At 39.4% G+C, this 24,333-nt stretch overlaps 1 protein-coding gene across 7 annotated transcripts in view; it reads right to left on the bottom strand.

Moving 5' to 3' along the window:
- MCTP1 (multiple C2 and transmembrane domain containing 1) overlaps positions 1-24,333 on the bottom strand; it is a 725,942-nt gene that overhangs the window by 346,563 nt on the left and 355,046 nt on the right. For all 7 annotated transcript variants that reach the window (XM_072606122.1, XM_072606125.1, XM_072606124.1 and 4 more), the window contains exon 3: positions 3,160-3,302. In XM_072606122.1, the coding sequence (XP_072462223.1) occupies positions 3,160-3,302 (143 nt within the window). The remainder of the gene's footprint in view (positions 1-3,159; positions 3,303-24,333) is intronic.

Below are 24,333 nucleotides of genomic sequence, written 5' to 3'. Positions count from 1 at the left end.
TAAGCTACTAGTGGCAGTAGAGAAGGCAGATAGAAAGGAAAAAATGCCAAAGACCTAGACTGGAGATTGGATTATTATGTAAAATGAGTCCTTAAATCTGGCTGTGGTGGTGAGAGGAAGGGATGGAGTCATGAGGTGTTATGGTAGAAATACCAGCAGGACTTGGCAGTGAGTGAATATTCATGACACAGAAGAAAAACCAAAATAGGATCTGATGATATGAACAAAAAGGGTAACGATGAAAGTGCTTGAGACATGAAACCAAAATAAGGGCATTCCAGCTGGAGGCTTTGCTTCTGCTTTTCCCCTCTACTGCAGGAACAGAAAAAAGCAATTTCATTTATCCAATATCTGTTTATGTTTAGGGTTCTGTGCCTAGGAATTAAGAGAAATCTGACTGAAAAATAGGGTATGGTTCCTTGATCTCATGAAGTTTGCAAATTATAAGGGGCATGTATATAAAATACGTTATTTGGTAATCAAATAATTCTAATAGTTGCTTGTGTGGTTGCTGTCCTTTTTTTCTGGAAGGGGACCAAAAGGACATCACTACGTTGGAGTCAAGGTACAGTGTGTCCGACTGTGGCTGATCAGACCAATATGAGTTTGACCATATGTCAGGGGCATATGAACATTTAGTAAAGATATCTCTAAATTTGTGCATCTCACATTTATATAAATAAAATAACTCTAATAAAAGTATAATGAAAGGATACAAAGAAAAAGGATGGTGGAAGTTATAACCCTTTACATCTATTGGAAGAAAAAAGCAACTCTCTCTTTTTTGGCTCAAACGATGTCATGAGTTCCTCTGCAAATAGCTGTTCCATTTAGCTATGTAATTAGATGTAAGTGGGGAGGGTAAGGGACTGTTGATTCATCAGAAAGGGTGGGGAGGAGGAAATCTTCATAAACTAAATGTCTTTTTCATAATTCAATAACATTATGCTTCAATTTCAATAATGTTATACTTCAACATTCTTTTAACTGATAATTAACCACAATCTCATAGCTAGTATCCCTTTTCCCTTCCTCTTCTTGCATTGATGTAGTACTTTTGACTGAAGTATATAAAAGAATGGGGCAGCAGAAATGTGTTCTTACTGTCAAAGCCCACAGTCCCACAGATGGGCAAATGTCAACTAAAAACACTGGATCATAAACGGCTCCTGGATTTTCCATCAGCAGTAATGGTCAACAATGATTCTACTTAGAAACCTGTAGGTGATTTATGGATCCAAAAATATAGTCTGTTTCTAATTAGAGATCTTGAAAATAGATTCTGTGTACTATTGAGTATTCTTTGCTTTCCCTTCATCTGCACCTGGTCACACTAAGTGACTTGATGTCTACATCAAGCTGATTCGTTGTTAGAAGTCTGCTGGCAGAGTTGAACTCTGGACAAAGGCTTTGGCACATTTGTGAGCAAGGAAAGTCTTAAGCTGACTTTCAGCCTACAGGCATCAAAGTCCAGACACTCAGTAAGCAAACACTCAGTATAAGTTCCAGATTTTTAGGCAGGTTAAAGAAGAGGGTGAAATTCAAGTCATTTGCTCTTCTCTATTAAATCTTGGACTTCCTTTTACTCTTTCACCTTCAAGAGTCATGCACATAATAATCTTCTCTCCCCTAAGAGGCTGACATTGCACAGGAATTCTTTTTTGCTAGGTAAAAGGCTATTTCCCTGAACTCTTGAATTTGGAGTCATTAAACAGCCAACTCTCAAAGATGGTGCTACCCAGAATATTCTCCTGCTAATCCTAGAAGACCATATCTCTGATCATACTACTGAAAAAATGCCTCTTTCTACCAAGGAAGCTAGTGTTGCTAAATTTTTACCACTCGACTGGGGGCCATCTCTAGTTGTCTTGACCTACGTCTTACTAATGCACTCCAATAACTCTGGAGGAGAGAGTGAGGCTGGTGTCTTTGTGCAACCCTGCCTCACTTAAATCCAATTAATGTGCAAGTCGAAGCATCATCTTTCTGATGTCACTGATTTTCTTGGAGAATGAGGGACAAGCACTAATAAACCACTTGTCCACCTGGTTTTCCACTTCACAGCTTCTATCAGTCTAAGAGGGAATGGGCTTCTCTCTCTCTCCTCTTTCTAGATTTGGGACTAGTGGGCATAAGATTACATTCACTTCCCTGGAGAACCACTCTCATGTGGGACTAAGACCCAGATCCCTTCTGCATTCTGGTCTGTCCTCCATATAGAGAAAAAGGAGAAAAGAAGCCCCAAAGGGGTTCTTCCTCCTGCTACCCGTTACTCTCTGCCTCTATAATATTCTAAGTGTATCAGAGTTCCTTCTCTATGATTCTCCTTCTTCCCCAACCCCCCTGAGATTGTAAGCATTCTGATGACAGAGACTGTATTGTTTTTAATTTTTGCATCTTCTGCCTTGAACATGTAATAAACATTTGTTCAATTGATATAGCGCACAGTCCTGTATGACTGGAGGACTTGACCACAGAATAATCCAATTCAATCCAATCCAATCTTACCCTCTCTAATTGATTTCAATTTTTGGATAAGAATGTACCAAAATTCTTCTACCCTTCCACATTCTTTCAAAAACTCATAAACAGTAGGCAAGTCAATAATATCCCCAGTCTAAGCCTCTGTGGCTCATTGTCTAGCTTTTGATTGTTTGGAGCGAGTGTAAATAGCAATTGTTTTCTGCTCTGGGCAGATAAGGGCCATCCCATCCCAGAATGATATTTTTGTGAAAGTAGATTGGGCCATCTTTTGTCTCAATTCTCACCTAACCCTTGTCATTGAATGGGCATAGCCTCAGACAAACTGAGACCTGGGAAAAACCATAATTTAGAAAGGCCAAGATCACCTGGGTTATCACCAGGTATTTTTTGTCTCACTACTGATGACCGATGACTGGAGAAGACAGTGAGATGAATGACTTTATGAGCTCTGCCTCACTTGAATCCAATAAATGGGCAAGCCAAGGCATCATCTTCATGATGTCACTGATTTTCTTTACAAATGAAGGATGAACAACAAAAAACAGTAGGCAAGAAGGTACTCATGGTACAGAGAACTTTCTCTAGTGAAAACTCACTTTAGCCAGAGAAGACAGCTTTAATAAGCAAACATCTCTAGGTCAGCTTCCATTATGATGAAAGAAAAAAGTAGCTCACCTTTATATACAGAGGCTCTCTAGGGTGATCAATAAGAATGCAAGCTTTTTCCTCCCATACAGGATTGAGATTCTTGTGTATTATTTTACTTCTAAAAACTTCTTTTCCTCCAATTTTAAACTTCACATATGGATCACTTGTCCCTGTTTAGAGAGAGGCACATTGATCCATGTTAATTATGTCATCATGCAAACAGGAATGGTGGCTTCAATTTGAAAATATTTAACAGAAGATCATGAAGAACATTATATTAAAAATAAGACTTAAGGATCTTTTGTCTTGCTTTCCCTACAAGAGGAAAAATCAGTCATCTGGACAAGTAGGGAAACTGGGTTCTAGCATGAATAATTATACCACAATAGCAACAAGAGTTTCTACACTGAGACATTTAATTCAAGTGCTAACAATAATAATAGAAGTTAATACACACATATATTACTTTGAGATTTGTAAAGCACTTTACAGATAACATCTCATTTGATAGGATCCTCCCAACAGCCCTGAGAGCTAGGTGCTATTATTACCTTCATTTTAATGATGAGAAAACTAAGGCTGAGAGGCTGTCACTTGCCTAGGTTCACCCCACTATTAACTGTCTGAGGTGGGATTCAAATTCAAGTTTTCCTGAGTCCGGCACTCTATCCACTAGGCCACTCAGATGCCACTATCTTCTAGTTGAATACAATTTATTCATTGATTTTAGTAGTATTATATTTGTGGCTAAAACTTTACACTTTTTAAGTGCATCTAGGGAAAATGAATCCCAAATTGATTCTCAACTCCATCGTGAGTCATGAGACTACTATCTTCTCTCCTAAGATTTTTTTAAAGGTTAGAATATCAGGAAGGGAACAGAGATCATGGGATTTTCAAAAACAAACATAAGGCTAAAAATCCCTCTGAATTAAGTCAATTTTTCCTAATCTATTCCCTAACCCTATCTGGGGTAGACTAATCCAGACTAAAGAGCAAAGAACAGCTCCCAAAACATTCTATTTAATTGTCAGGCAATCTGGAGTTTAGTCTCTGCTTTATTTCTGGGTAGCTGTGTGACCTTAGGTATGTCCCTTAATCTTTCTACATCTCAGTTTGCTCATTTATAAAAATCAGGGTGTTTGGCGGCGTGATCCTGAAGAATGTATTCAAGTATGAATCTGTGATTCTGTGAGGCCATCCCTGTACACTCAGAATGATTTTAAAAATTTCAAGAGAAGGATGTTCAAGAATTCTTAGTAAGTCATTCCCATGAAAACAACCCACACTATCAGAAACTAACCTCCCTAAACTCAAAACCCCTCATGAAGTTTAGGTTAATTTTAGTTCTGAACACAGCAAAGTGATGGGTGCTAGCCTCTGTATACTCAGGAGGCTACAAAGTCCCCCCATCAATCTTTTCCCCCCAGGTTTCAAAAACAAATTCCAAACCCCAAACCAAATATCTAGTTTTTTTGATCACTGTATCTTTCTCAAATTTCTCTACTTTCCTCTTGAGATGTTCAGCCATAAAATGAAGATAATACTGTAATGTGGCACTAATGAAGTATGGGAATTTACAATGGCAATAGTAGGTCATTCCACTCTTTGCCTCATTAAGACAGCAGGCTAGCTTCTGGGATGCAAGGGTGAAAGAGAAACAACACCTGCCATGCCCTGTTCTGGCTTCTGTCCAGTTCCCTTTGCTGAAGCATCACTGATGCTCCCTGAACATGAGTATACCAGTTCTTTGCCATGAACCCTCTTCTCTTCTTTTCTCTATTAACTTCTGTCTTAGGATATAGATCTCCCTCGTCATTATTCTCATTAGTCTGCCTCTCTCTCTCTCTCTCCCTCCTTCCCTCCCTCCCTCCCTCCTCCCTCTCCTCCTCTTCCTTCCCTTTGTCTCTTCCCTTCTTCCTCTCTTTCACACTTCTCGATTTTGGTGAAAGCACCACCATACTCAGTCACCAGTTCACAGCCTTGGAGCCATTTTTAACTCTTCCTTCTTAAAAACTGCTGATACTAGTTAACGATTATATTGCACTTACTGTGTGCCAGGCACTGTTCTTTACAATTATTGCCTCGTTGGATCTTTTTTCAACCCTAGGAGGTAGGTGCTATTTATCTCCATTTTATAGACAAGGAAACTAAGGCAAACAGAGCTTAAAGTCTAAGATGACACAGGTAGTATGTGTCTAAGTCTGGATTGGAACTCAGGTCTCCCTTACTCTGGGCCCAGTGCTCTATCCACTAGGTATAACACCTAGCTGACCCTTCCATTAGATTGTGAACTTCTTTGAGGGCAGAGACTATCTTTTGTTTTGTTTTGTTTTTTTAAATTCCCAGTGCTTAGTACAGTGTCGGCCATATAACAGGTATATAAAAAATATTGATTGATTCTTTTTTCTCACACCACCTACATCCAATCAATTGCCAAGTGTATTGATCATACCTTCACATTTCCTGCCTACCTGCCAGTCTCTTCATTAAGCTGTCATCAATTATCAACTAGAATATTCTAATAGTCTCTTAATTGGTTTCCCAGACTCCATTGACTTTCCCCTCTGCCCTACCATTCATCCAGCTGCCAAATTAATTGTCTTAAAGCACACGTCTGAACATGCTATCCTTTGGTTCAAGAACCTTTAGTGGCTCCTTATTGTCTCTGCCATAAAATATAGTCTCTTGCTCATGGCGCTGAAAGTCTTCCAAGCTATGATTTTGACCTTTTCATACTTAATGTAATTCTCCTTTATATACTCTACATCCTAGTCAAACTGGCCTATTTGCTTTACCCTGAATTCACTATTTAAACTCCAGCCTCTGTGCCGTGGCAGTCTGTCGCGATACCTGGAATGTATTCCCTTCTTTTGACTTAGAATCTTAAAACCTTTCTTTTAACCACTACCCAGTATGAGCTTCCAAGGAAATCAAAGGAAGAAAACTAAGTAACACAGTAAATAGAATACTAAGCCTGGAGTCAGGGAGACCTGAGTTCAAATACAGCCTCAGATACTTTCCAGCCATGTGACCCTGTTGGTGAGCCTTCACAGAGAATGTATATGTATATCTATATGACTGTATATGATAGACATATACATACGTATGTACATATACAAGAGGGCATCCATGCGGAGCCATCCAACAACTGGTTGTTTATGCAGGTTTAGAGACGAACAGACACGCATCTATATCTTCATCTCCTTTGTCTCTGTTATCTCTGTCTCTGCTGCAGTTATCTTAGCTATAAAATGAGGAGAATAATACACCTACCACCGGCACTGCTGTGAGGATCGAGTGAGATAAACCTTGTAAAATGCCCAGTGCTTAGCACATAGTAGATTAGCAATTAATCATTGCTTATTCCCTTTCCATTCCCATATGCTAAAATATTTATAGTAGCACTGTTTGGTGGTAAGATAGCAAACATTTCACAGGAAGCCCAAAGACTTTAAAAGTGTGGCAATTTGGGGGACAAACAGCTTACGTAATCTTTGAGGATCTCACTGTAAAATGTGTGGTATATAATAATGACTTTGCATCAACAAGAAAAAAGTTAATATATGTTCTCTGGAGAGAAGGAGTTAATTTTGGCAGTTAGGTGGAGCCATAGAAAGAGTACTGGGTCTGGAGTCAGGAAAACCTGAATTCAAACGCATGCTCAGACACTTACTAAACGCACGACTCTGGGAACACAACCTCACTCTTTTTCAGCTGCTTTATCTGTAAAATGGGGATAATAACAGTAGGTCCCAGGGTTATCACGAGAATTGAATGAGATGGTTAAGTGTAAAGAGCTTTGTTTCATTTAAAGCTCTAAATAAATTCTTCTGCTCCTTCTCCTTTTCCTCCTCCCCCTTCTCCTCCTTCTTCCTTCTCCTCTTGTTCCTCCTTCCTCCTTCTCCTTCCTCCTCCTCTTCCTCTGCCTCCTGTTCTTATTACCTGTTATTATTCTTTCAGGAAGATTTCTAAAAAATGGTTCATTTATGTTTTTTTTAAACTCAATGCTTAAATGAAACTGCTTATTGCCCAACAATGCTGTTGACAGAGGTTTTACTATAACGTAGAAACTGCTTTTATAAACTCTTTGATTAGAGAATCGTTAGCTTCCTGGACCTGGTACACTGGAGTCAAAGCCTTCAAAAGACATCTCCTGGTGGAGAGATGGGAGACTACAGGTGAGGAATGAGGCATGCTTTTTCATACATGCCCAATGTTAACTTCTTTTCATTGACAATTTATTTGTTTCAAAGGAGAGTTTTTTGCAGAAGGGAAGAACCACTGGGATATGATAGCAATATTTCTTTTTCAAAAACCTATCAATATAAATATTTTTTTAAAATCTAGAAAACTAGATAATTTTAGGCATGACCTTTTTTCCCCTTTCTGCTGCTACGCCTTTAATTTTACTGTGTTTTTGTCTTTTGCAGGAAATCAACATTCTTCCCTGCATGATACGCTGGAAATCATGCCAGATTTATAGTAAAAGAACCTGACTTAGAATACAGCTATTCCACTTGTATGACCTTGGGCAATTCAAGTGTCCTCTCTGGTCTCAGTTTCTTCATTTGTAAAATGAAGGGCTTAGAATTAATTCCTTAGAGGTAATTCATAAATTACCTCTAAATTCACTTCTTTTTTATTTTTTTTATTTAACTTTTAACATTTATTTTCACAAAGTTTTGGGTTACAAATTTTCTCCCCTTTTCCCCCCTCCCCCCCCAAACCCAAGCATTCTAATTGCCCCTGTGATCAATCTGCTCTCTCTTCTATCATCCCTCTCTGCCCTTGTCTCCGTCTTCTCTTTTGTCCTGTAGGGCCAGATAGCTTTCTTTACCCCTTAACCTATATTTCTTATTTCCTAGTGGTAAGAACATTACAGTTGATCCTAACACTTTGAGTTCCAACTTCTTTAGCTCCCTCCCTCTTCACCCCTTCCCTTTGGAGGACAAGCAATTCAATATAGGCCAAATCTGTGTAGTTTTGCAAATGATTTCCATAATAGTTGTGTTGTATAGGACTAACTATATTTCCCTCCATCCTATCCTGTCCCCCACTACTTCTATTCTCTTATGATCCTTTCCCTCCCCATGAGTGTCGACCTCGGATTGCATTCTCCTCCCCATGCCCTCTCCTCTATCCTCCCCCCCACCCTGCTTGTGCCCTTGTCCCCCACTCTCTTGTATTGTGAGATAGGTTTTCCTATCAAAATGAGTGTGCGTTTTGTTCTTTCCTTTAGTGGAATGTGATGAGAGTAGACCTCATGATTTTCTCTCGCCTCCCCTCTTTATCCCTCCACTAATAAGTCTTTTGCTTGCCTCTTTTATGAGAGATAATTTGCCCCATTCAATTTCTCCCTTTCTCCTCCCAATATTTCTCTCTCACTGCTTGATTTCATTTTTTTTTTTAAGATATGATCCCATCCTCTTCAATTCACTCTGTGCACTCTGTCTCTATGTATGTGTGCGTGTGTGCATGCGTGTGTATGTACTCCCACCCAGTACCCAGATACTGAAATGTTTCAAGAGTTACAAATATTGTCTTTCCATCTAGGAATGTAAACAGTTCAACTTTAGTAAGTCCCTTATGACTTCTCTTTGCTGTTCACCTTTTCATGGTTCTCTTCATTCTTGTGTTTGAAAGTCAAATTTTCTTTTCAGCTCTGGTCTTTTCATCAAGAAAATGTGAAAATCCTCCATTTCATTGAAAGACCATTTTTTCTCCTGAAGTATTATACTCAGTTTTGCTGGGTAGGTGATTCTTGGTTTTAGTCCTAGTTCCTTTGACTTCTGGAATATCCTATTCCATTCCCTTCGATCCCTTAATGTAGAGGGGTGCTAGATCTTGTGTTATCCTGATTGTATTTCCACAATACTTGAATTGTTTCTTTCTAGCTGCTTGCAATATTTTCTCTTTCACCTGGGAATTCTGGAATTTGGCCACAATGTTCCTAGGAGTTTCTCTTTTTGGATCTCTTTCATGCGGTGTTCTGTGGATTCCTTGAATATTTATTTTGCCCTCTGGTTCTAGAATCTGAGGGCAGTTTTCCTTGATAATTTCATGGAAGATGATGTCTAGGCTCTTCTTTTGATCATGGTTTTCAGGTAGTCCCAGAATTTTTACATTGTCTCTCCTGAATCTATTTTCCAGGTCAGTTGTTTTTCCAATAAGATATTTCACATTATCTTCCATTTTTCCAATCTTCTCACTATGTTCCGTGATATCTGTCTTTCTCATAAAGTCCTTAGCGTCCATCTGTGCCATTCTAGTTTTGAAAGAACTATTTTCTTCAGTGAGCTTTTGAATCTCCTTTTCCATTTGGCTAATTCTGCTTTTGAAAGCATTCTTCTCCTCATTGGCTTTTTGAACCTCTTTTGCCAATTGAGTTAGGCTAGTTTTCAAGGTGTTAATTTCTTCAACATTTTTTTGGTTCTCCTTTAGCAGGGAGCTGATCTGCTTTTCATGCTTCTCTTTCATCCCTCTCATTTCTCTTCCCAGTTTTTCCTCCACCTCTCTAACTTGATTTTCAAAATTCTTTTTGAGCTCTTCCATGGCCTGAGCCCATTGGGTGGGCTGGGACACAGAATCCTTGATTTCTGTGTCTTTGTCTGATGGTAAGCATTGTTCTTCCTCATTAGAAAGGAAGGGAGGAAATGTCTGTTCTCCAAGAAAGTAGCCATCAATAGTTTTATTTCTTTTCCCTTTTCTGGGCATTCTCCCCAGCCAGTGACTTGACCTCTGAATATTCTCCTCACACCCACCTCGCCTCCTGGTCCTCCCAGCCAGCGTTTGGGGACTGGGATTCAAATGCTGCTTCCCGCTTTAGGGCTTTTGGCGGGGGCAGGGCTGCTATTCAGTGTGAGAATTAAGTTCAGATGGTCAGGTCGGGGCAGGGCCGCCTCTCAGGCTCAGTTCCCTCAGGGGGTTTATGTACAGACCTTCCACAATGGATCCAGGCTCCTGCCCGCTTGGGGAGCCCCTGTCTGCAACCGCCTCTCAGCTTCTATCTCCCGGGGGGGGGCCCGAGCCATGGGGGCACCCCACTCCCCTCTCGACCCGTCAAAGAGACTCTCTCACCAACCCCCGTCACCTGTGGGTGGAGGGGCTTGTGCCGCCGCTGGAGATCCCGTCCCTGAAGCCTGCTCGGATCTGTACCTCTTGGAGCTGCGGCCGCCGCAGGTCCGGGCTGGGCTCCGCGTCTGCAGCATGACGGACCTTTTGTGAGAGGTTTGCAGGTCCTTCTGTGGGTGGAGGGACCCGCGTGGCCGTTGGAGATCCCATCCCCGTAGCCCGCTCGGATCTTTTCCTCACGGTGTCGCGGCCGCTGCAGGGCTGCACTCAGCTCCCAGTCCCGGCGCCCAGTCCGCAGCACAAAGGACCCCCCGCAAGAGGTTTGCAGGTCTCTCCGGAACAGAAATCTCCCTCGCTCCAATATTCCATAGCCTCTAGCCGTTCTGTGGGTTGTGGGTTCGGAGCTATGTGTATGTGCGTCTTTCTACTCCGCCATCTTGGCTCCAACCTAAATTCACTTCTATTTCTAGTTTTAAAGATCTATAATCCCTACAGTATGATCCAGACATTCCTAGTTTTTGACCCAAGGTGGTGTTGTTTTTTAATGCTAAGTAATTGTTTCTATAAAGGCAATTTATTTGAAAAACTAATATGGCCAAAAAAGCAATATTCATGTTATATATATAAGTTGACAATGCTGGCATTAAAAAAAGCTTCACTTGACAAATGAAAAAAGTGAAGGCATTTTAATGGATGATGCCTCTTTTTTTTATTATAGCTTCACGTTTAATGCAAAGGTAGTACAGATTCTGCTACACTGAAAAGCTTGCCTTGAGAAGTAATACATCATAATTTGCCAGTGAGAGGTCCCTGCAATTTTCTGCCCACTTCTCAGTTATACACTCCTAATTACCGATGCTTAGCTTGCTCCTACCTCCACAAGGTAGGAGGAGGTAGGAAGAAGCACATAAAGAATCATTTGATTCCACAGAACCATGTAAAGCTGTAAGAATGAGGCAGAAAAGTAGGTTCAATATCTGGGGCCTTGCTCCTGGTAAGTATCCTGTCCCTGTTGCAGAGTCTTCTTACCAGGGATCCTGATCTCTTGTTCCAACTGTTCTCCCTGAATTCAGGATGAGACACTTGCCCTGCCTTCTACTGAATCACTAGCCCAGTGTTGCATCAGGGTCTCTGGTGAACCATGGACTCAAAGACCACAGGAGCAGAATGTGAGCTCTGGAAGCACCTACAAAGATGAAAAATATCAAATTTGGGCTTGTGGTTGACCATATCTGCTGTCTGAGAACTAGCTTAAGATGGGAGAAGCTCCTTATTAGGAAGTCCACAAGATGATGAACTTGTATGCCACAGCAGCTCCTGAAGGCCATCTAATAAGTTAGTCTAAAAGCCTTAGCATGGGTTAAGCTGATGGGTGAAAGGCTCCAAATTTACTTTACCAAACAAAACAGGGTCTTGGCACCCCTTCCAGGCTATACTCACTTGGTTTAACTGTCAAATAGCAAGGTAACCACATTATTAGCTGGGCACAATGTATTACATTAGATTTCTGGGGGAGAGATAAAATCAATTTAAGTTCCTGCCCTAAGGAAATCATATCCTTATTCCTTGTGTCGTGCAGAAGGAGCACCTCTCATTCACATCCCCACTCCTCATAAGGTGGCTTCCAGACTCACCATTCAGCTGAAGATGCTCTCTCTGAAGTTAACAACCATCACAACTGCTAAATCCATTGACTTTTCCTCAGTCTTCATTTCTACTTAAACTCTTCTGCAGCTTTACATAACATGAATGATTCCCTTCTGGATATTTTCTCCTCCCTTGGTTTACAAGGCATTGCTTTCTCTTTCATCCTCCTCCTTTATTTCTGACCATCCCATCTCTGTCTCCTTTACTAGATTACTGATTCCTGATCCTATCCATTAAGCATGGGAATGGCCTCAAGGCTTTGTCTTGGGCTCTCTTCTGTCTACATTCTCTCTGTGGATGATCTTACTAGCTCCTCAAGGCTCAATTATCAGCCCTATCCAGGTAATTCCCAAGTCTATATAGACAGCCCTAATTTCCCTCCTCACCTCTATTCCTTCATTAACATAGGACTACTGGAGCATTGGACATATTTACCTAGAAGTCTCAGGCAACTCAAACTCACCGTCCAAAACAGAACTCATTATATTTCACACAAAATCCACCTCTTTCCCCAAACCTCTCTATTACTCCAAAGAGAACACCCCTAGCACTGCCATCACTGATCCTATGGAAACATGGCTCCCATTATCAGATCTGTCATAAAGTCTTATCAATTCTACTTCTATCTCATCTATATTTATGCCCTCTTCTCTACCCTTATGTGACTGCTAACTTAGTTCAAGCCCTGATCATATCTTGTCTAAAGGTGTTGCAAGAGCCCTCTATAGCTGGGCTCTCTATTTCTAAGCTTTTCCTCCTTCCAATCCATCTACTGTATCACTACCAAGTTGATATGGCAAAACACAGATCTACATAGTGTAGCCCTTACCCTTCAATGGCTCCCTATTACCTCTAGAATAATCTTTAGCCTAGCAATAAAAGCCTTACAATCTGATTCCTAATGACTTTCCTCCTTATTTGATACCATCCCCCCTTCATGCACAGGATATTTCCATCCAACACATTTAGGAGTTGCTGCCTGTACCCAGTATTTCATTTTTTACCTTCATTTCTTTGCTCAGGATACTTGTCTCCCATATTCAGCCTGTACTGGTTCCCTTTCCTCAAAATCTTAGAATCCCTCACTTCCTTCACTGCTCAGGATCAATCTCCTAAACAAGGGCTTTCCTGGCACGTTTCTCCCTCTCTTCCCCACCATAAATGTCTTCTGCTTCCTGAATTACTTTGTAGTACAACTTGTTTATTTGTGCTTGTGTTTTATCCCCCTAGCAGAATGTGATCTCCTTGTGGGCATGCACTGGTTTGTTTATTTGAGGAGGTCTTTATATCATCAGTGCCTAATGGAATGCATTTTATATGTTCTTGGGTTGTTTTTCAGTCATGTCTAAATCTTTGTGACTCCATTTCTTGGCAAAGATATTAGAATGATTTGCTATTTCCTTCTCCAGCTCATTTTACAGAGGAGAAAACGGAAGCAAACAGGGTTAAGTGATTTGCCCAGGGTCACACAGCTAATAAGGGTCCAAGGCCGAATTCAAATTCACAAAGATGAGTCTTCCTGACTCCAGATCCAGCATTCTATCCATTGTGGCACCTAGCATAGAAGATTTTTAATAAATGTGGATTTTTTTCAATTTAGGGAGATGAACACGCACAGATGAAAAAAATAAAACAAAACCTTGGAAACACCAAAAAGTGCCACACAGGTGCAAATTGATAGAATTTGTGGTTCACTTGACTGGAGCTTAGTGCTAATGAGACCAAATGACAGATTCAATTAAAAACCTTGGCCAGCTATCTCCCAGATAAATTTCACTGAACCACAAAAGGAACTGGCTTAGAGAGACTGCAGTTGGCTCAGTACAATTCCATAAAAGCTAGTGGAAAATCACCTCAAAGTGCACGCTCTACTCATGTGGGTCATTCATGTCAATTTATCATCATCACTTCCTTATTTAATTCTGTAGAAAGGAATTTGATAAATTCCTCTTTCTAAAGCACTACCTGTAACAGATTTCTGTGTTCTATTTTTAATTTTTATTAAATGTTTACTTGAACAAAGCCTACCTTATTTTAAGTCCCCCTTCAAGCTCTCAACCTGACAACCTGGACTGGTTTGGATCCTTTATCATTTAAGGGGTTTTCTGTTGAAATATCCAGTCTCTTTGTTTTCTATATAGAGAACTGGAAAGAGGGTGGAGCAATGAGGAATCTGTCTAGCTTTTTGAGGATTTTTTTTTAGTCTATACCTGTGATTTGTCTGATGAGTGGAACTCCCCAAACCTCTTGCAAAGCAGTTATGCACTTTTTTTTTTTTTTGCAATTTATGGTCTTAGGAAGTTCCGGGGGGGGGACTAGGTCAAAGTGATTTGCCCTTGCTTATCCTTCTAGGAAGTGGCAGGGCTGCAGTCCAAGTCATCCAGACTTTGAGGTTGATTTTTTATCCACCAGACCAAAGTGTTTCTACTCGCAGTGACTTAGTAAGATTAATTAGTTAAAACAGGAAACTTACCAGGCCTCATGAATAAAACACAATTGCCAATACAATAAAGACCATCCCCAACCCCTACCCCATCAGTCAGTCAACAAGAATTTATTAAGCACCTCCTATGTGCCAGGCAAAAGATAGCCCATGCTCTCAAAGAATTCATGGTCTATTGGAAGAAATATAATACAAACAGCTTCGTGCAAACAAGATATATCCAGGATAAATGGGAAATAATGAACATAGGGAAGGCTCTAGCATTACGGAATATCAGGAAAGGGTTCTTGTAGAAGATGGGATTTTAGTTGGGACATGAAGCCAGGAGATGGAGGTGATGGAAAGAGAATTCAAGGAATAAGGGATCCCCAGTGAAAAAGCATTCAAGAGATGGAGCATCTTGTCTACCTAACAGCAAGGAGGCCAGTGTCACTGGCTTGCAGAATACACGATGGAAAATAAGGTGTAAGAAGACTGCAAAGGTAGGAGAGGGCAAGGTTATGAAAGGCTTTGAATACTAAAAGTAGGATTTGATATTTAATCCTGGAGGCAACAGAGAACAACCAAAATTTGCTGAATAAAAGAGTGATGGTGACATATTTGAGGAAGATCAATTTGACAGCTGAGCAGATGATGGATGGCACTGGGGAGAGACTTGAGCCAGGGAGACCAAGCACAAAACTACTGAAATAATCCTGGCATGAGGGAATGAAAGCTTGCACCACTGTGGTGGCAATGTCAGAGGAGACAACGTGTCTTAATTACCTTGTATTATTTTTCTCTCATAAATCATACTTGCCTGTAGGTTGCATTTTTCTGTTGCTTGCCTCAGGGACCCATACTTCTAATAACAACTGTTCAACTGATTTAAGTTGATTAAAGAATGCAAGACCTAATGGTTTTTAAAAGAATGTAATATAGAAAAAGCACTGAATTTGCAATCAGAAGACATCAGCTAAGACATGTCAATTTACATCTGTGGGCCATGGTTTTCCCATTATCACCCTAGTCTTTCATTATTTCTAAGATTAATGACTAAAATGTTTATATTACTTTCTAGTTTTAGAAATACTTCACACAATAATTAGAGTGCTAGATTTGGAGAAAGGAGGACCTCAGTTCAAATCCTGCCAGTAGTTGTATGAACCTGGGGTAGATTGGTTAAAATTTGTGAGCTTCAGTTTTCTTCTCCGAAAAATAAGGAAAATAACAGCACCATTTCAAAGGGTTGTGGTGAGGATCAAATGAGATATCAGACGTAAAGTTCTCTGCAAACTGTGAAGCATAATATTAAACCGCAGATTTACTATTATAAATTATTTAGTATTTATTAATTAATTATTTCTTGGTCATTAATTAATTATTATTAGCTATTTATTAATTTATTATTATTAATGCAGTTAAAGATAATTAGATTTAGAAGGAAAGTCAGAGATGATACAGTTTAACCTCCACACTGTACAGATGTCAAACCAGAGGCATATGGAGACTAAATAACTGGCCTAGAAAAAGGCTTTTGGCTTCTAGTCCAATACTATATTAGATCTTAGATGCCCATTAAGAAGTATGGCTAACATCAAATGGTAGAGCTGTTTGTGATAGGCATACTACTGAATTTAAAATGGCGAAAAAATATGAACAACTTATATTTTACAAAAAAAACAAAAACAAAAAAAAAAAGGAAGAAACAACCACTCTCCTTTGCTTTGGGGTTTCTCTACGCAGACATCAGTAGCCCTGGCCATCAAGGCCTTCTCAGATGCAATATTTGATTTCACCACAAGATGGAGCTAACACTTGTCAAATTATTTTAAGGCATACTCTGGCTCCAAACCAAAGTTTCTACCCTGAAGGATTCTCTGTAGGTCTAAAATTTTTTTTATTGATGTGCATTTTAATTATCTGTGTTGTTTGTTGCACCATTATCTTCATCAAAATAAAAATCATTCATTATGATGAATATTAAGAAAATATTAAGAAAATTCTCATATTAAGAAAATATGAGAATTACAGACAAAAACTGTCTGTGCTATGAAGTAGAAATACCAGCAAAAGAAATCTTTTATTTAATTGGCACAAACTTTGAATGCAAATTTTACTCTCTCATTTTATCTCGATTTTTACCTCAGAATTTCTTTCAAAATGCTTTCAACCTTGCCTAAGTTTTACAATTGGGTGCTCTAAGTATCTGCTCTGTACCAAGTACTAGGGTTAAAGGCAAAAAAACAAAAACAAAAAACACAGTTCTCGACCCCAAAGAGCCTATGTTTTAACAGGGAAGAGTGCATGTACATGTATAGGTGATACAATGTGGGATTTGGGAAAGGGGACACAAGCATATGGGGAAATAAGAAAAGGCCTCATGCCAAAGAAAGTGATGCCTGAACTGATTCTCCAAGGACATTAAATACTCAAAGAAGTAGACTTGAGAAGTAGAGAGCAGGCATGACAGGCAGTTAATACAAGAGTATAGAGAAAGAAAATGGAAAAAAGAGTAGTGCATATTCATTCTGGAAAGGAGTAATAAAACCAAGTTTTGAAGGAGTTTAATGAGAAGGGGAGCGACATGATCAGATTTGAGTTTCAGGAAAATCACTTTGGAAGTTGTGTGGAGGATGCATTGGAGAGGGGAGAGGCTCGAAGCAGGGAGGTCACTGCAATAATTTAGGTAAGAAATGATGCTCAAGAGGTTTGTGAGGGGGTGTGGTGGCTGTATAGGTGGAAACGAGGTTGTATGGAAAAAAATGCTCTGTAGGTAAAAATGACAAGCAACTGCCTGGCTATTTGGGAGTGGGTTAGAGTGAAGGGTCAAAAATGACACTGAGGATATGAACCCATTGACTAGAAGGGTGGCAGTGACTGCAAAAAAGAAAGAGAGATTTGAAAGAGGGAACAGTTATGGAAAAAGATAAAGAATCTTATTTGGACATGTTGAGTTTGAGATACTGTGGGACATCCTGATTCTAAACCTCCTTCAAAAACTACAGAGTTTTTATGCCCAAAGGGCTATAAAAATGTGCATACCCTTTGACCCAGCAATACTGCTTCTAGGACTGTATCCCAAAAGATATCATAAAAATGGGAAAAGGACCCACATGTACAAAAATATTTATAGCAACTCTTTTTGTGGTGGCTAAGAACTGCAAATTGAGGGCATGTCCATCAACTGGGAAATGGCTGAACAAGTTGTACATGAATGTAATGGAATACTATTGTGCTATAGGAAATGACAAACAGTTGGACTTCAGAAAAACCTGGAAAGACTTATATGAACTGATGCTGAGTGAAATGAGCAGAACCAGGAGAACATTATACACAGTAGCAGCCACAGTGTGAGAGAACTGATTTTGATGGACCTTGCCTTTCTCAGCCATGCAAGAATCTAAAACATTTCCAAAAGACTCGATGCAAAATGCCATCCACATCCAGAGAAAGAACTATGGAATTGGAACACAGAATGAAACAACAGACTATTTTCTCTTGTGTTATGTTTTGTTTTGGTTTTTCTCATGGTTTCTTCCATTTGTTTTAATTCTTCTATGCAACATGACTAATGTGGAAATGTGTTCAAAAAGACTGTGTGCATAGAATCCATATAAGATTGCATGCCATCCTGGAGAAGGAGGGGGAGAAAATTAAAACTTATGAAGGAGGGGGAGAAAATTAAAACTTATGGAAGTGATTGTAGAAAACTGAAAATAAGTAAGTTAATTAATTAAAGACTAAATTTAAAAACCCCAGAGTTTTGCTATAAGTCATGTTACCTGGACTACCCTAAATAGAAAAGTTAGTTCCGTTTTTTATTTTTATTTTGTCCTGAACCCAAATTTGTTACCAAAAGTAACAAATAATAAATCCACTAGATGTTTTTATGATCATATCAGAAAGCACAATATGCAAACACATTGTTTTTCCTGAAGGCAAGCTATTTGTAAATTTATTTAAACCTTATACAATCCCTTAGTTTTCATGTAATTTATTTCAATTTTCAGAAGTAAACTTTTCCTCAAGCAGGTTGATGCTTTTGAGGGAGCAATAAACATTGTATACACAAGATGGCAGCCTCCCTTCTCACAGGAACAGCAGCGTATGATCAAACAGAGCTTGCGTTGGCTAAAGAACAGAAGTAGCCATCTCCATTTGGAGATATCGCTTCAAGTTAAATGAGTCTACTCTTTGTCAAAATTGAATCATCTTCAATCAGAACATGATGTATTAAAACAAAGAAATGGATACTCAAAGCAGTGAGTGATGCTCGAGATAAGTATAAAAGCTTCCTATTCACATACATATGCTGATCTCCAATCCTAATGAAGCCAAGAGAATAACTTGTAGAGTGATGTTTTTTTTTTTTTAAAGCCCTATGTCTCATAATACAATGCATTTGGTTCCAAAGAATATCACCACAAGGATATTAAACCTCTGTCAATAATACAAGAGTATACAATCAGACTATCTTTCCGAATACAACTTTTCATTGAATTCTGCAATTTTCCTAGTTGTTTATATGTATCTGTTTGTAACAAATGTATACAAACACATATTTTTGCAAACCATAGTTGTTGCTTTTTACATAAGGGGAGACAAATTCAGAAGAAGCTTGCTGAAACTGGAGAGTTATTCTGTGCAAACGGGAATGCTCAAATGGTTATGTGGTCTCATTAACATGAGAATTTCCTCCAATTATATAGAGTGCAGCCCATCCATGTCTGTCCATCTTGTGCAACTCTTGTCTATGCCTAACATGGCACTCATTACAAGGATCCACTCACCAAGTGTGTGGGAGGAGCTTCCTTAATTTCTCCTTTCAAGGCAAGGATGTCAGGGGACCATTCAGGGTTACCACCGTTATCCCTTGAGCTTGCCATGTGATCACTCTATCTTCTGTCCATGTGATCAGACTAACGACAGTTAGCCAACAAATATTAAGCCAACTAACATTTCAATCGTTATTTATTAAGCACATGACTGGAGCTTGGGGAGACAAAAAGGAAGAAAGAGAGAGAGCCCCTCCCTCCGAGGAGCTTGTAATCTAATGTGGAAGGCAAACACAAAAGCAGGTGAAAATCAGGGGCCAAGGCAGGGTGTCATGAGGCAGGAGCCAGCGAGAGGCCCCATGGTAGCACAGTCAGATGAGAAATGAGGAGACGCCGGAGCTGAACTATCTCCTTAGATGAGTTTGGAATTCATGGCTGTGCCCTTCAGAGTGACAAAGGGTAGCAATGAGGCTGATTAAGGAAATCTTACAGAATAAGGAGGTTACCCAATAATGAGTTTCCTGGAACATGCTGGACAAGTGAGTCAGAGAAGTCTCCGGATAGTGCAGTCAGGTGAGGAATGAGGAGACATCTGTTATATTATTATTCTTATTTATGTGCATATTATAAGCAAGGTCCTCAGGTAAGTGCTGGGGATACCAAAAAAGGCAAAAGCAGTCTTTGCCCTGAAGGAGCTGACATGGTAGCAGAGGAGGCAACGTGCAAATGGTGAGGTACACAGAAGATACGTATATACCAGGTAGAGCAACAGTACAGGATCAGGGGGAGCAAGGAAAGCCCTTGTGTAAAACATTCTTCCCTCCCTAGGTTTTTGTGTCACTGCTCTCTCTCTCTCTCTCTCTCTCTCTCTCTCTCTCTCTCTCTCTCTTCGTCCCTCCCTCCCCCTTTCTCCCTCCCTCCCCCTTTCTCTTTCTCTCTCCCTCCCTCGCTCATTCTCTCTATCTCTGTCTCTCTCTCTTTCTCTCTCTCCCTCCCACCCTACCTCCTTCTCTCTCCATATCTCTCCTAGTCTCTCTCTGTCTCTCCCCTGCTCCCTTCCCTTACCCTTTCAAACTGTACAACTCATTAAAACATAGGCTGAAGGACATAATAATACTAACATGTAAAGCCTCTGCTGAAATGCTCCGTTAATGCCACAACGTCTCTGTGTAGCTGTAAATGCCATGCCATGGAAGCGGCCAGTTCTAGCAGATTTTGCCAAGCTGAAAAGGCTGTGAGTATGATTTTAGTGCTGGAGAATGCCTACTGTTGGAGAACAAGCCTAACTCAGCTCAAGGAGGCATCACCAGTTGGGCTGCGGGGTGATGAATTTCTTGAACACAGAAACTCTGAAGACCATTGTCATGAAGGGAATACCTAGAATCAGTGATGGATATACAGCTTTTTTGTCATTGTTCAGTCATGTCTAACTCTTCATGAATTCATTTTGAGTTTTCTTGGCAGAGATATCTCCAGCTCATTTTGCGGATGAGGAAACTGAGGCAAATGGGTTAAGTGACTTGTCCAGGGTCACAGAGCTAGTTAAGTGTCAGAGGCCAAATTTGAACCCAGGAAGATGAGTCTTCCTGACTCCAGGTCTGGCATTGTGGCACCTAGCTGCCATATAAGGCATAACATAATTTTTCAAAAAATAGTCTGTGAATTTATATGAAACTTGCTTTCCTACAGAACATTAATGGAATGGGAGAATTAGATTTACTCTTCATGTTAACTGGGAGTTAGCATATATGACATATTTTCGAAGAGTGAATACATATATATAAGTATACATATATACTTTCATGAGTCAGGATGCACTCTAGACTCAAGCAATGCTTCAGAGTTGCTTTCTAAACAATTTTGAATTATATGGAAATTCGAAGAGGATTGAGATCTACACCAATGCTATAAAACATCTTGGGGAGTCGTAGCTAAAGAAAAAAATCTCAATGTCAGCTTGTTCTGTAGCTATTTTTATCTTCATAGAAGCTGAGTACAGAATGTGTAAAGGGTAAGAATTTCTGTTAGAGTCTGGATAAATGCCATTTATTCCATACTCAAGCACATATGGTATGACAATTCGAATATATTTTCCAATTAGCTACTGGAAGCTTATGTGAATTAAAATGTGGAAGCAGGAGTGTTAAGTTAGTTATTTTCACCTTGGTCAAAATGACCACCACTATCAAACTAGTGCATAGATTGATTTTTTAAAAAGTATTGATTATTAAAATATTGTATAGAGCTTTGAATTTTAGAACATAAAAGAGTTTCTGCTTAGTACATTACAAAATGTAGATACACAATTATATATTGTTTTTCTCTAGATTACATATGTGTCTGTGGTAGATCTTATAAGAGAAATAGTAACAGAGTTGGGAAAGCAAAATCCAGTAGAGTGATAAAAATTGTATTAATCTAATATTTATTCTCAACCTATGTTGTAATTTTCTACATTAGAAACAAATATTCCTGTTTGTGTTGGTATGTGTGAAATACTTAAACATGCAAAAATAATTATAAATTTGATTAAAAAACCATGGGCTAATTAAAATGATCACTGCTCTGAATAAATTAAGACACAACAGTATATCAGAAGTAGCAGACACCAAAGCTCCACAGTGACACCTGTTACTGTGAATAAAATCCAGATAGTCACCTTCTGGGAAAAAAAACCTAGGATGGTTAAAAACATGAGCAGGGGATATGGTCACATACATATAATATGGGTAATACAGGCCATTAGGTAGAGGAGTGGACAAAGTTCTGTGAACTGGAGTCAGGAAGACCTGAATTCAAACACTTCCTCCAACCATATCAGTTGTGTGGCTTTAGCAGGTTACTTAACCTCTCTGCTTCAGTTTATTACCTGTAAAATAGGGACTATAGTAGTACTTACCTCACAGGGCTTTTTTGAGGATTAAATGGAATTAAATTAATTTAATTAAATTAAAAGCAAAGCACTTTGTAGAACCTGACAGCACATTAAAGGGGTGTCACAAAAGTCTTAGGGCAGTTTTATGCTTAAATAGTTAAGCTTAAAAAAACTAAGACTTTTGGAGCTATTATTATAATATTAATTACTATGAATTACATTATTATTATATATTTAAAAGTTTTTGAAGTTTGCCTTACGACTCACATTCCAAGTAAAATAAAAAGATAAAAGGAAAGAATTAAAGAATAATAATTCATAAGTAAATAACAATATCTATAATCAATAAAAACAAATAATCAAATTATTTAAATTATAATTATGTAATAAGTATAAAATTTAAAAGGATAAAATAAATAAAAATTAAAAATAAAAGAATTAAAAATGTGACAACGTTCTAAAAAAGCAAATGACAACTTAAATCCTTTAACAAACTGTGCTTGGGGGACATAATAATTACTGTGACTAACTTGGCACTTTTAGGATTTACAAAGCACTTTACATCCACTACCCCAAATGAATTTCACAATTCTTAGAGGAAGGAGTTAGAGGTACCATTTCACACAAAAGGAAGTTGAGGCTCACAGCACTTAGATGGATTGCCCATGGTCACACAGCTAGTAAGTGCTGGGGATAGGATTCAGAGTCTTAGCTGACCAGGTCTAATGTGCTTCACATTCTAGCAAACTGCCTTGAAAATGGCCAAATCACTCTAGATAGGTCGTTTTTTTTTTTTTTTTTAATGTCATCCATGTTACCTCTTCAAAATTTATGTAAGTTAATGTAGTTAACAAAACCAACGCTAATACAAAAATCTTCCTGAAACTAGTGAGATTTGTCACTAGATCTATTTGTCCTGGGCAAGCTGGAAGAAAAAATGTCCCACTACACTACCCACACTGCTCAAGTATGAAGAACTAACCATTGATTTTTACCTGGAGTTGCAAATGTCTCTTTTTGATTCATCCACACAGACAGAAATAAGGGGTTCATCGAAAAGCTAACAGGCAGCAGTGCCACACTGAGGCACAATGACCACTCCCCCACTGGGCTATGGCAACCATACAAAGCTCAGAGTGATGAATGTTTTAAGTTCAGGGAGGACTAGTCTCCCAAGACCTTAGGAGGAATTAGCAGATCAGCACAGACTAACATGAAGATCTTTCAGCTCTTCTCCCAGTCTTTGCATTCCACTGTGCTTTGTCAAGGAGCTAACACTGAAATAAAATGATGTCCTCAGAGGCCCTTTGAAGGTTCTGCTAAAAGGTCTCAGACTACTCACTCATATTAGTGGTTCTGTCTCTTTCTTCTACTCTTAGTTACTCTATCAGCCACCATTCTGTCTGTTGATAGATAACCAGTTTCTAACTGTATTTTCATTTGTAGAATATAGTATTTCTAATTTACACACAATTGTCTGACCTAAGGGCAAAGTCCATGAGCTTTTGGGTACCTAGCTGTCATTCACAGTTCTTTTTTGTTGAGGCAATAGGAGTTAAGTGACTTGCCCAGGGTCCTCCCAGGACTCAGGTCCTCCTGGGCTCCAGGGTTGGTGCTCTATCCACTGCACCACCTAACTGCTCCATTAAAAGCTGTCTTATTAAAAGCAGAAGATGGGATCACAGAGTTAGAACTGGAAGGGACTAGAGATGCCAGCCAGTCTAACCTCCTCATTTGACTGACAAGAAACTGAGGCCCAAAGTGGTTCAAATGACTTGCTCAGGGTCACTTGGGCTAGGGCAAGTGTCAGAGGCAAGATATGAACCAATATCTTTCTGATTCTAAGGCCAACTCTATCTACTCTGACACATTGCCTCTCCTCGTTCTTTTAACCTTATTTGTGAGTTCATAGCTCTATTCTGAAGGACATATATTTTCAGAAGCACAGAAGCATCACCTTGAAATTAGAGGAAACATTACTATAGAAGGAAAGAATACCACTCCATTGCATTGGGTTGGCAAATTCTACTCATATGGGCAGCTAGGTGGTACAGTGGATGGAGCACCAGACCAGGAGTCAGGAAGACTCATGTTCCTGAGTTCAAACCTGGCCTTAGATACTTATTAGCCACATGACCCTAGGCAAGTCACTTAGCCACGTTTGCTTCAATTCCTTATCAAGTGAGCTGAAAAAGGAAATGGCAAACCACTCCAGTATGCTTACCAAGAAAACCCCAAATGGGGTCACAGAGTCAGATATGACTAAAATGAGTGAGCCACAAGAAGGTAAACTAACAAGCAAAAAGGTGAAAGGAGAAGGAAAACATCAATCTATATACATCAGGCTCCCATGCTGCATAGTTCTGCAAACTATATACAACATGCTCCCTTTTAGACCAGCGGGT

This window comes from Notamacropus eugenii, chromosome 4 (genome assembly GCF_028372415.1).
Source record: "Notamacropus eugenii isolate mMacEug1 chromosome 4, mMacEug1.pri_v2, whole genome shotgun sequence".
Taxonomy (NCBI): domain Eukaryota; kingdom Metazoa; phylum Chordata; class Mammalia; order Diprotodontia; family Macropodidae; genus Notamacropus; species Notamacropus eugenii.
The sequence above is the reverse complement of the archived record's forward strand: the minus strand, read 5'-3'. Positions and strand labels throughout refer to the sequence as shown.